This window comes from Pseudophryne corroboree, chromosome 6 (assembly GCF_028390025.1).
Source record: "Pseudophryne corroboree isolate aPseCor3 chromosome 6, aPseCor3.hap2, whole genome shotgun sequence".
NCBI classification, from domain to species: Eukaryota; Metazoa; Chordata; class Amphibia; order Anura; family Myobatrachidae; genus Pseudophryne; species Pseudophryne corroboree.
The window spans coordinates 228,602,450-228,615,480 of record NC_086449.1 but is presented as its reverse complement, the minus strand read 5'-3'; the positions used below and the strand labels follow the sequence as shown (position 1 = coordinate 228,615,480).

The following is a 13,031-nucleotide window of genomic DNA, read 5'->3' as shown; positions in this document are numbered from 1 at the left end:
TAGGGCAATAGATGTTGTCTGAATCAAAATATAATTCATTATAAATAGGCGATGTTACCATAGTGGACAGTATAGTGGATATATATAGTAAGGAATAGATATGAAATAAGTTTGAATGTATGAGGTAATGTTTAGCTGATTTAAGAGATTAGGTTTGTGTATGTATTTATATAGATATACTGTATATTTGTGTTTTACTGCAAAATGGTTAAACAGTGTAGGGAACAGGTTTATTCTGCTCTAGTCATAAATAAGGCTAGAGAGGTCACAGTAAGATCAAGAGTCATTGTAGAGAAAAGGTATTAGGCCATAAATGATAATAGGTGTGTGACAGAGCTCTGTTGGTCATTGGAATTCCCAGGTGTGCTTACAGTAGATCAGAATCAAGATTGCAATACCTATCGCAATTATAAAACTGGTTTGTCTATTGTCCAGTAAAGTTTAAAGCTAGGGAGCATAATTTAACTACTATGAAAAGAGATCACATCCATTGATAAAACATTGTGTAACCGACCCCAGGAAAACTTGTCAATACAACAGAACTTTGGCTGAAAAGACATTCCAGATTTTACAATACTATACTTGCTTAAGGCAGTGTGGACACCACACTTTTATGACACCATGCCTCCGTGAACAGGACACGACAGCCCAGTTCAATGTTTGTTTTATTACACCTTGGAATCTGACAAACCTATAATTACCTATTCCATTGGAAACTATGAGAATATGATAGTTTGAATTGGTAAAATATGAGATAAAAGGACCAGACTTGTAGTTAGAAGGAAGAGGGAGAGGAAGAAGGAGAAGGAGAAGGAAGGAAGTCAGTCAGGAGGAGAAGTCATGGAGAACATGCAGAAGGAATGATTCTTGGGATGGCAATCTTTAACTTGCAAGTATACATTTTATGTTAGCAATTGAAACTGTTTGTGAAACTTATGTCATGTTGTTTTATGTTATGTAACGAAGGAAACATAGCATAGCTTAATATAATTATAATTAGTATATATATCACTACTGTGTATATCTTATTCTGTACGATTTGATCTGCCTGTAAATAAAGAATCATATAAAAAGAGCGGTAATATTCAAGCTTGAACTCTCTTTAAGGAATCTTAACTTCATAATTTCATAAGTCATATATATATATATATATATATATATATATATATATATATATATATATATATATATATATAAGGACTGCATATATTTATCAGCCAATTAATTTGTAAGCCTGACATAATATATTTGCAGATATATATGATAACGCATATTAATTTAAATATATCCATATATTAATAACCATATATGTTATATTAAATATTAATATTCATAAATAAGATTCCAAAAATCAATAATATATATATATATATATATATATATATATACACACACACATACATACACACACACACACACACACACACACACACACACACACACACACATTTTCTCTGGCATTAGTATATTCTTTGGATCAAAAGGATATATTAGATGTCAACTCAAAGTCTGTATAACGACGTTCATTTCAGTGCCTCATACTTTCCTTTATCACAGAACTCCTCAAACACTTTTAGGGGGATATCCAATTACCGGACGTTTTTTTCAGACTTTTTTCCGATGTTTCACCAATTATTTTTTTTAGTTTTTACACAGGCTATCCAATATGGATTGCCCGAAAAAAAAGGCTGACCTCCCGAAAACACACAGGTTCAGTGAAACCTGTGTGTTTTCGGTAGAAACAGCCCCATATTCACATGAAAACTGGTGGGGGGTGGGTCTGGAGTTTGGTTTTGCCTGCCTGAGGCGGCAGGCTGGGACTGCAGGGAGGGCGCCGTGGCCCAGGAGCCAGTACTTGGCGCTTAATCCAGGTGGGAAAGCGCCATGACCCAAATCCCCCATCTTGCCCCACCCCCGGTTATATGGGGAGTGGTCATGTGACTGGAGGGAGCAGGAACTGCAGCACTGCTCTGGGAGCCATCAGGAGCCAGCACTCGGTGCAGCATCTGGTAAACCCAGATAAGCCGCCACTCGTGCCAGCTTATTGACGCTAATAGGATAGCCCCCGGCGGGACAATTAGCCCCAGTATATTACCAGGGCTAATTTGATATACCCCTTAGAAAAGCTTATAATTAATAGGTGATGAGAATAGATGTGAAAGTGCTGTTCATATTAGCTGCATTAATGATGAGTTCTGATGTTTATAACAGATGGCGAGGTCAGTGCACATTAGGAAAACTTGATCATATGAAACATTGCCCCTACTGCAAATTATTACGGAACTCACAATTTACCTCACATTTCCATGACCTTATACAGAACCAAAAAGACCCTAGACCAGAAGTCTTTACACAGGTCATAAAAAAATCTAAAGCGACTTGTAATATCTAGGGCTACATTAATCCATATAAAACACAGTAACGCATATCATGACCAATGTAAGCCACAGTATTACCATTATTTATTTATATTACTACTGTCCCTGTAAAATCTATTAATAATCTACCTAATGAAAAAGACAAGAGACGTTTTCCTTACTTTCCATTGATGACTCCATCTGGATTAAGCATTGGGATGATTTTGAAGATGAACATCTCTCTCAGAATCTCTGCAATAGGGTCACTGCCAGTGAGAAATTCCAATGTCCCCTTCATCACCCAGCTGGCATTGCTCTCACCTGGGTGTACCCGAGCAGTAAGTACCATATATTGACGGCCACCTGCAACAAGCATAATACTAAATTTTACATCTAGGAGGGAATGCTGCCAAGCAAATAATTTTCTTTCCAATACAAAATTAATATTTGAAACCATTTTGTATGTTTGCCATATAATTAAAAGCCAACAAGCCACTCAAGTTCTTTGCCAAGTGGATGGCAATTCCATTGTACTCTTAGCATAACTTCATTTTGGAGACACGGAATGTGAACCATATGCAATGCATTCTGTGGCTACATATTTCCTGTGGTGTCACAGAGAATGTTAAAGCTCCCTGTTCACTGCAGACATGGCATGGGGAAGCTGGGGCACGATACAGCATGTGTGACAGGTACAGTAAACAAGGTGCAGCACCGGATGACTCTGGCTACCCTAGTACTGTAGTTATACACACTGACAACATGATGTGGTTTCTAGAATCAGAAAAGGGTAGGTTGATAATTGATATCCAGTACAGGATAAAAGGGAAATTCTTCTCCACAAATGTAAAACCTTCAAATTGTGCAAAGAGTCAGAGAGAAGGGTGACTGACAAGGTCTGTCGTAATGAAGAAGCATAAGGGAAGGGGGCTGGGTGTCCAGACTAGACAAATTGACTCATTCGTTCTGCAGGCAAGTATATTTGTTACAGACAGTGTTTCTTTGCTTTATTCTAACCACAAAAGTACCAGAATTTTTTTTATTTTTTTTATAAAGAATGGTTTTCACACCCGCAGTTACTTTGTTAAATGGTTCGTAAAGTTAGTATGGCTGGGGGGAAAAAATAAATAAATAAATAAAATAATAATAATAATAATAATAATAATATAATGTTCTTAAAGTTCAACCTTTCAAAACGTTGCATCCGGAGAAAGGCAAAACACAAAGTCGACAATTGTCAATTAAGCCTTCTATACATTTTTTGCATTGACTTTGATCTCCTCTAAATAACCTTTTTTCACAGTAAATAAGCCTGGTTTTTCTAACCTCTTTATAATTTAACTCTACCACTTCCTTTATTAATGAGTTTGCCAATGTTAAATGCCTCTGTAGTTCTCCTACATCCTTATTATAATGTGGTGTCCAACACTGCACTCGAAAATTCCTGTGATGCACCACTAATACCATTAGCCAGTGCAAAAATGAATCTTTTATACATAACAGTAACTACCCCTTGTCTGGTATTCTCCAATTAGATCTATCAATGTACATACTTTCCCTCTAGGTACAGTACTAGACCGATTTGGCAATGAACCTCAGTATTGCAGTTGTCCATTTAGATCCAGAATATGGGCAACCAGATAAGCAGCTCACTGAAATATTGCATTGTAGCATTTACCAAAGTATGGTTATTTCAGAAGAGTATACAATATGTTCACTGGATGGCATTAGGAATCATACTGTAAGTCAGGGCCGCTGCTAGGGTGCTCTGCGCCACCTGCAAACTATAATTTTGTTCCCCCATCCCCAATTATCAGAGTGTGCTGGGGTCAGGAACACATAAGAGAGAGACCACCCTATCAGGGCCAGTTCTAGACCTTGTGGTGCCCATGGTAAACACTTCCTTTGGTGCCTTCCATTTTATAACAGGGACAGTAACAGGGGCTTGGCTTCGTGGGAAGAGGCATGGCCACAAAATAGTACCAATTCACATTACACCGCACAGTAGCGTCTGTCAGTCACAGCACACCACACAGTGGGGCAGATATATTAACCTGGAGAAGGCATAAGGAAGTGATAAACCAGTGATATGAGCAAGGTGATAAAGGCACCAGCCAATCAGCTCCAATATGTAAATTAACAGTTAGGATCTGATTGGCTGGTGCGTTTATCACCTTGCACATGTCACTGGTTTATCACTTCCTTATGCCTTCTCCAGGTTAATACATCTGCCCCAGTACCCCTTATACACAGCAGGTAGAGTCACTTACGCAGGCTGCACCAGGCAGAGCCCCTTATGCATGCCAGGTAGCCCCTTATACACATTGCACAAGTAGAACCCCTATCTAGAGTGTGTGTATATGTATGAGTGTATGTATATGTATGAGTGTATGAGTGTATGTATATGTATGAGTGTATGAGTGTATGAGTGTATGAGTGTATGAGTGTATGAGTGTATGAGTGTATGAATGAGTGTATGAATGAGTGTATGAATGAGTGTATGAATGAGTGTATGAATGAGTGTATGAATGAGTGTATGAATGTATGTATGTATGTATGTATGTATGTATGTATGTATGTATGTATGTATGTATGTATGTATGTATGTATGTATGAATGAATGAATGAATGAATGAATGAATGTATGTATGTAGCTGCCCGTCACTCACCCTCCTGCAGCAAAAACCACCACTGCCCCCCTCCAATTATCATAGCGTATTGGGGTCAGTGTCACAGGACATACCCCTTCATTCTCAAGTATAGTATTAGAGTGTACAGGGCTCAGTGACACAGGACAGGTCAACTACAAACACCCCACCACTCACCCCAATTATCAGAGTCTGCAAGGAGTCAGGGGCACAGGACAGACACCCCCACACCCAAGAATCACAGTGTATATGGCTCAGGGGCACAATACCGACCACTGCTTCCCTCCCCAAGAACCCACTAGGAATTTACCTTTAGTTCATTCTGATACATCTGTCATCCTGATTGATGACCGGGACCCGGGCCTCACTGCCTATGCTGCTTATACTCTCTAGAGAAGTGGACAGGCTGTAGGATTTTCGACAACTTCCACTTGTGGGTGTTCAGTGGGGCAGACAATGGACAGGCGTGGGGTCAACATTATGGGCTGGGTGAAAGGTCCCTGTGAGTGGGTGTCAGAGCTTTAGAGAGCCGGTATATGAAGGTGCAGTAGTGCCATTCGGTGCTTGGTTGTGATCCAGAACGCTTTGGTGGCAGAGCCAGGGCAGGAGTGAAGGACACGCTGCTTCCCCTCGGCCACGGGTGTAAGCTCTGGCAGGGGGATGCTAAACTCTAGAGGGGGAGGGGTGCTAACGGCTGCAGGTCTGTGCTGCCAGTGATGTTGCTGCACAAGTGCGACAGGCTCTGAGTAGTGCTGGACCTGGGCAGGGGGATGCTTATCCCCCAGAGAGAGGTGCTAACAGCCGCCCGTCCGCGCTGGCTGAGTGTGACATGCGCTGGCAGCAACAGTGAGCATCAGCAAGGTCGCAGAGTGGGGAAAGCACCTCTCTGATTTGCAGACCTTGCTGGGAAGATAGCGCCGGGCCTGCTGTAAATCATATACTAACTGCATCTTACATAAGCTATAAAAAGGTAAACACAATCTATAAAGAAAGTTTTCAGTACTAACTACAGTACAACTAATAAATGCAATGCATTGTACTACATCCAGGGCTGTCTTCACACCATTGTAGGCCCGGGTAAAGCAATATACTGGGGCCCTTGCCCAGTCATTCACAGGGATATATTTTATTAATCATAAATTATCACTCCTGCTGTCGTGCATCATCTCTGCTCAGGCTTCCACACAGTGAATGTCTGTCAGCACTCAGATTGGTGGATAGCTCCAGTCATCTGACAATCCGTATGATAACAGACAATCACTGCCTGTCCGCTCTTATGGTGTGTAATTCACAATCAGAGCAGCCATGCAGTATACTCTACCTGCCTCCCAAGACGCTATGGTGGCACCCAGGCCCAGCTTATCCCTGTTTAAATGCCCCTAATAATCGTGGGGGGTCTTGGCAACTGCCTATGCATTAAGTTGGCCCTGACTACGCATTACATTAGAGTGTAGTGGTAGATAACGAATATTGTACTTGCTTAGAATGTAAAAGTTTAAAATACATAATAAAAAGTACAAAAATAAATCCAATGCTTTTGAAGTAACTTACTACAAAGATCAGCGCAACAAATTCCAACACCTGCCAATCAATTTCTCTTACTACAGGACATGGGCTGGCCTGTATGGGGGATTCCTCTCACTATGCAGTACTCCCTGCTTTTACCTACACAGTGCCCAGTGATAAACCACTCCCCGCATACAGGCACTACCAATCAAGTTGAGTGCAGACGGTGCGCCTATACGAAAACTGTGTGGTGTGCGATACACCATCTGCCCTACCCTAGTTACGACCCTGTTACCAAACTTGGGCCTGGTAGCCAATGCCATCTCCAATATCTGCTTTGAACCCCTTCATATATCCAGGCAATAGTTACATTTTTCAGGTACAGTATCCACTGAAAGTGGACATTTTGGGGAGGATTTCCCACAAAATATTTAGCATATAGGCCCCTTAGAACCTTGTAGTTCACTATAAAGGATATCCTGCAATATACTGTATAAAACTCAAAACTTACAGTATATAACCATAAAATACTGACTTATAGAACATGTTTCCTGTCACTTATCTGTCTGACCTGCTCCTGCCGTTGCCAGAAGGGGTGTGGCAATGCTCCAGAAGGGGTGTGGCCACTGAAAATGGCCCACAGTGCCAGTTACATTGCCCCACAGCAGAGGCGTCACTCACCTCTTAGACACCCGGTGCGGCGGCAAAAGAGGGGGCGGGGCTTCGGGGGAAGGGGCGGGGCTTCGCGGACTGACATCCCTTGTTTATCAGCTTGAATGACTTGAAAGGGTGTGGCTTCCCGAAAGGGGCGGGGCTTCGCGTCCCGACACCCGTTTTTTTTTTTCAACTTGGGGGGTTAGGAGGTGCAGGCTCACTCCTGGGGAGTGCTGTGCCTGCAGTGCTGGCTCGTACACAGTGACAGGAGCCGACTGCTGCACTTAATATAACAGTGCAGCACTCAGCTCCTGTCTCTAAGTAGGAACCGGCATTTTGGTGTCACCCCTCGGCGGGTGACACCCGGGAGCGGGCCGCACCCCCCGCACCCCCCTTGTGACGCCACTGCCCCACAGTGCCGGATAGCAATGCCGGATACATTGCCCCACTCAGTGCTGGATACATTGCCCCACTCAGTGCCGGATACATTGCCCCACTCAGTGCCAGTTACATTGCCCCACTCAGTGCCAGTTACATTGCCCCACTCAGTGCCAGTTACATTGCCCCACAGTGCCAGTTAAATTGCCCCACAGTGCCAGTTAAATGCCCCACAGTGCCAGGCCCCACTCAGTGCCAGTAACATGCCCCACAGTGCCAGGCCCCACTCAGTGCCAGTTACATGCCCCACAGTGCCAGGCCCCACTCAGTGCCAGTTACATGCCCCATTTGGTGCCAGTTACATGCCCCACAGTGCCAGATACATTGCCCCACAGTGCCAGATATATGCCCCACAGTGCCAGGCCCCACTCAGTGCCAGTTACATGCCCCATTTGGTGCCAGTTACATGCCCCACAGTGCCAGATACATTGCCCCACAGACAGTGCCAGATACATGCCCCACAGTGCCAGTTACATTGCCCCACAGTGCCAGTCCCCACTTGGTGCCAGATACATGCCACCCCGTGCCGCCGGACCCCCCCCCCCCCCCCACGTCACTTACCGGCCGGTGGCTTCTTGTTGCTATGTGAGGGGAGGGCAGCGCCTCTCCATCCCCTCGCCGCTCCAGGTCTCCGGCGGCTGTCTGGCGCCGGTTCGCTAGCCAATCACAGCTCGCGGACCGGCAGCCAATCAGGAGCTGGTCCGCAAGCTCTGATTGGCTAGCGCCGGAGACCGGACACAGCAGCGCTGCTGGCAGCGCTGCTAGTGCTGGCAGCGGCGGTGAGGGGAGGGAGAGACGCTGCGCTCTCCTCCCCTCACATTTAGGGTTGACAGGGGCGAGTGGGGCATGATGCCCTGGACGCCGGCGGCGCCCCCCTCTCCTGGGCCTGCCAAGGCGCCCAGGGCACGTGCCCCACTCGCCCTACCCTAGATACGCCTCTGCTAACAATGTCTCAGATATCTTAAAATCATTCGTTAACACGCCAGATGGTACCTATTGTGCTCCATCTCTGGATAGAATACTCCCACATTTAGCGACCAAATAATGTTCCCATGTGTTCATCTAATACTTTTCTGTTTTTAATAGGTCACTCATCTCTCCGTCATTTCATACCCTCTCCTGCCCTCAGGTTTCTCTCATTACCCCTTTACTGCCCCCAGGGCCATCTTAACAGCAGTGTAGGCCCCTGGGCACAGCAACGCACTGGGCCCCCTACCCATCCTCCAGTGGTAGTGGTGGAGGGTGCTATCAGCAGCAGCATTGATGTACCATGGGCGGTAGGGGGTGTTCTATATGCCACTCAGTATGTAGGACCTGGAGCAGTACTTTCTGCTAATTACTCCTTTACTGCACAGATGGTGGGAGAACACTAAACTGTAGAAGAGGCATTGGGATGAATGAAGGGGCCCTGGTACATGGCTTCCAGGATGATAGGGGGTGTGTAATACGCAGGGGAGGGGTGGATAGTGGAGTGGACTTAATATTCATAATTTTCCAGTAAGAGTTGACTGCAGATATCTCCAGTTCCTGGAAATAGATATCTTAGCTTTGAATGCAATAAAAAACGAGAGTCCCACCTTTCAAGAGGTTCTGGCCACTTGGGGATCAGAGTTCAGAAGCCAGAGCAATTCACTGGCAAAAATATAAAACTGCAAACCAGATGTGTGGAGCTGGAGCATGGACCAGCTGCTTGACGGCTTATATCTCTGGTTCTGGGCATAGTAGAGACAAGCTGCCAGTGTCCACTGAAAGGGGAGAGTCCCATCTTTTGGGAAATACCCTCAAAAAAACTCTAAGTCAGACAGAACCCGATATATCTGGTGGGGAAGACCAATGAACAGTCTTGGATAGGGACCACTGCTTCAAAGTCAGGTATCTCCGGTTCCCCAGGGCCGATTTTCAAAAATATGGTACCCCTGGAAAGAGGGGACCCTAAGCTATCAGCTTAGGGCCCTTAGACTCCTGGGGCCCTTGGGAAAGAGCCCATTTAGCCCATATGATAAGACTGCCCTGCCTGCCCCTCTCCACTCTTTTCATTAGTTCTTCCTCTCTAGGGGGTAAATTTACTAAGATGGGAGATATATTTAAGATGGGTTGTTGCCCATAGCAACCAATCAGATTCCAGGTATTATCTTCTAGAAGGTGCTAGATAAATAAGTAGAATCTGATTGGTTGCTATGGGCAACATCCCATCTTGACTAGAACTCCCATCTTAGTAAATTTACCCCTAGGATGTTTTTCCTGTTTCCATTTTCATTGGACACTGCATAATATGGCGATTCTTCACTGTACAGTATGACATGTTTTTGTCAGTCCAACACAATGTTGGACTTATTCACTTTAAATGCTTTGTCTTTCTGTATTGACCCGTTTATGCTCGCTGTCTAATATTAAAAATGAATACGATTAAAAAAAAAAAAAATGCAAAACTTGTATATCTGTGTGCGACTGTCTGTATATGAAGCAAAACTGTTTTGGAATGGAAAAAAAAAAAAAAAAAGTCATGGCTGCCACATTGTAGCACTTCATATCAAGACTCTGATTCCATGGCATCACTATGGGAGTGTGAGGTGCAGGCTTCATCCGAATCTCACCCGCCTTGGGGTGACAACAAAATGCCGGCTCCTGCTCAATGACAGCAGCCGGGTGCACTGTAACATTATGTGCAGCACCTGACTCCAGTCACTCTGTAGGAGCCGGCACTGCACCAACAGCAGTTTCTGGAAGCAACAGGCATCTCCCAGTCCCCCGGAGTGATAAAAACAGGGTTTGGGGATATGAAGCCATACCCCCTTCCTTGAAGTCGCCCCATCCCAAGAAGCCACTCTCCCTGTTTGCAATGCATGGCCATTGTGGGATAGTGGTAAGACAATTGTGTCATTATGCTGCACCCCCTTTATAGCATCACACAGAAGTGGCAGGGCACGATGATACAATTCTCATTTCACTAGGAAGTGGGTAGTATTAGGAGGGTGTCATGCCTATGTACTTCCCAAAATTCAGGAATATCCCGGACATTACAGAAGACAAGCAAGTAAGGTAAATAAAATATTTAAGTCAGGGCTGTTTGACTTTATTATTCTTCCCCCAGACTTAAGGGAAAACTACTTGCAGGATATAAAATACATAAACCACTAAATAGATTCTCTATAAATAAATCATTCCTTGAGGAAGCCTACCCACCTCCCAGCATTAGTTCTGAAACATAAATGTGGACCATTAGACTTTCACCCTCCTTAGTCCCTGGTGGCCCTCCTGTGCATGATCCTGCTCATTACAGCTTGCAATTGATAGAAGATTAAAGTAAGTGGATAAAGCAGGTGTATCTATGCACCCGCTGTAAATAGCTCACAAGGAATGTAAATTGAATAGTGCTCTGGAGGGCCAGAAACCTACTGTAGCTAAATGTCTAACCAGCTAATAGCTGAATGTATAATAATCTATTATACTAATTGTACTGATTATAAAACCATTCAGCCACCTTGAAAATACAGTGATCATCAATTAACATGTAATTAGATGCTTAACATTTTTTTGAACATCTACATAATTAGCATACTGAAAGTGAACACCACAGTATATTTGCTTCATTGGGAAGATCACAAATTAAAGAAATGTACCATACTTAAAAAGCACCTACATGTTCTTGAAATAAAAAACATACTGTTAAAAGATCCATTTATTTTACACGTGTTTCCAATATGTGTTGTAGTTGCCAACAACAAGTAGCATTAGGACAACAGGACTGTCCTCATAGGGGGCAGAGGACACACGTCTAGGAACCCGACAGGTCAGGGATGACTAATCAGACTGAGGACAGTTTGGCCTTCCCCCTGATCCGTATTTACGTGAAGTGGTTTATACTGCACCGAGGCGCCACACACCGTGTTGATAACATCTGGGTCATACTTAGGGGTGTGCAAGTGGTGCCAACATATAGGGCACAGAAAGGCACGCTGCAGCCAGTATGACTGCTGCAGTGCCACCAAAGCATCCTTTGGAAGGTCCAGAGACGCACCTTGCAGCCACTCAGAGCAAAGGAGGAGGTGGCTTGTGCTATAGGGATTGGAAGTTTCTTTGTGTTTCATGGACTGGGACAGTAACGCTGATCACAGATTGTCAATATCTATAGTAAGCAGTGGTGGCCCCTAAGGTGGCCTGCAGCACAGTCCACAATTCAAATAGGGGAGCCACACCAACTGCCAGCAAGTCCAGGCTGACGATGCTTAGTGTTGTTTGGGGTGGCAGGTGGTGTGGCACTCCTCTTTGAGTATTAGACTGCACTGCAGCCCCACATCTGTAGCTGCCACTGATAGTAAGGACACAGCTCCTTTGGTTGTAGACCTCCTCACTGGAGGTGCAAGTACCCTAGATCATGTGTAGGATGCACACAGGCTTGTCGTTACACGGCGTACAGTATCTAAAGCTGCTGAAGAGGAGGAACTCGAGGGACTCTCAAAACTTCAACTGACCAATGGAAAAATTACACATTTCAAACTCCGAGAAGAGATGGGTCTTTGCAACATAGTATCTAAGGTTGAAAAGAGACAATTTGTCCATCGAGTTCAACCTAATTGTGGTCTCCTATGCAGGATTATTTTGGTCTAAATTTTGTCTGATGCCGATGTCAGCTGTTGTGTTTTATTCCTCTTTTTATAGTACTATAGTGCGCGAGTATGCACCATAACCCTGGATATCCTTATCCATTAGGAATTTATATAACCCATTCTTTGATAAGAACATTTGCATGTCTGGTACTCCTGTATCATTTGAAAGACTAGAAGTAGTTGTGGTGCCAATAAAGAAAAAATGCATAGTAAGTTTGGGAAGCAGTCAGGATCCCGGCAGTCAGAATACCGACCCTATTGTGGATGACAATACAGGCATCCAGAATGGGTATACTATCCTGGTGCAGGAATCCAGAATGAGGACAGGCCATGCGGCAACACAGGAAAGCTGGGAAGGGGGGGGGGGGGGTGTTAGGTTTAGGCGGCGGCGGGGGGGGGGGGGGGGGGGAGTTAGTGTTAGGCACCCACGGGGGGAGGTTAGGGTTAAACTGCAGTGAGGGAGGATTAGGGGGCTGGGGAGAACACCCCTTAAGCACCCCTGATGGCTTCTTACACATCGGGATCCCGGCGTCTGTATTTCAAGCACCGGGATCCCATGTGCCGGTAAAAACATTCCGGTACGTTTATATATAAAGCCATTAAGTATAGGGCCCTATATTCTGCACAAGGGTTGTGATGAAATTTACCACTCTGAGACTCAGAATTAGTTATTCAGAATTAGTCACAATCAGCATCTGACCAATCGTAGTGCTTCAAGTGTGGGGAGGCAGCATTTGAAAATGCTCCCCAGACCTATCTATAGATTAAAAGTCGATATACTAATTAGAGATGTGCAGCGGTCATTTTTCGAGTTTTGTGTT

The 13,031-nt window shown here is 44.5% G+C and overlaps 1 protein-coding gene across 2 annotated transcripts in view; it reads right to left on the bottom strand.

The window, feature by feature from the left end:
• Window positions 1-13,031, bottom strand: part of AGBL1 (AGBL carboxypeptidase 1) — a 1,210,518-nt gene that overhangs the window by 689,261 nt on the left and 508,226 nt on the right. For both annotated transcript variants that reach the window (XM_063925754.1, XM_063925755.1), the window contains one exon: window positions 2,540-2,720. In XM_063925754.1, coding sequence (XP_063781824.1) covers window positions 2,540-2,720 — 181 coding nt within the window. The remainder of the gene's footprint in view (window positions 1-2,539; window positions 2,721-13,031) is intronic.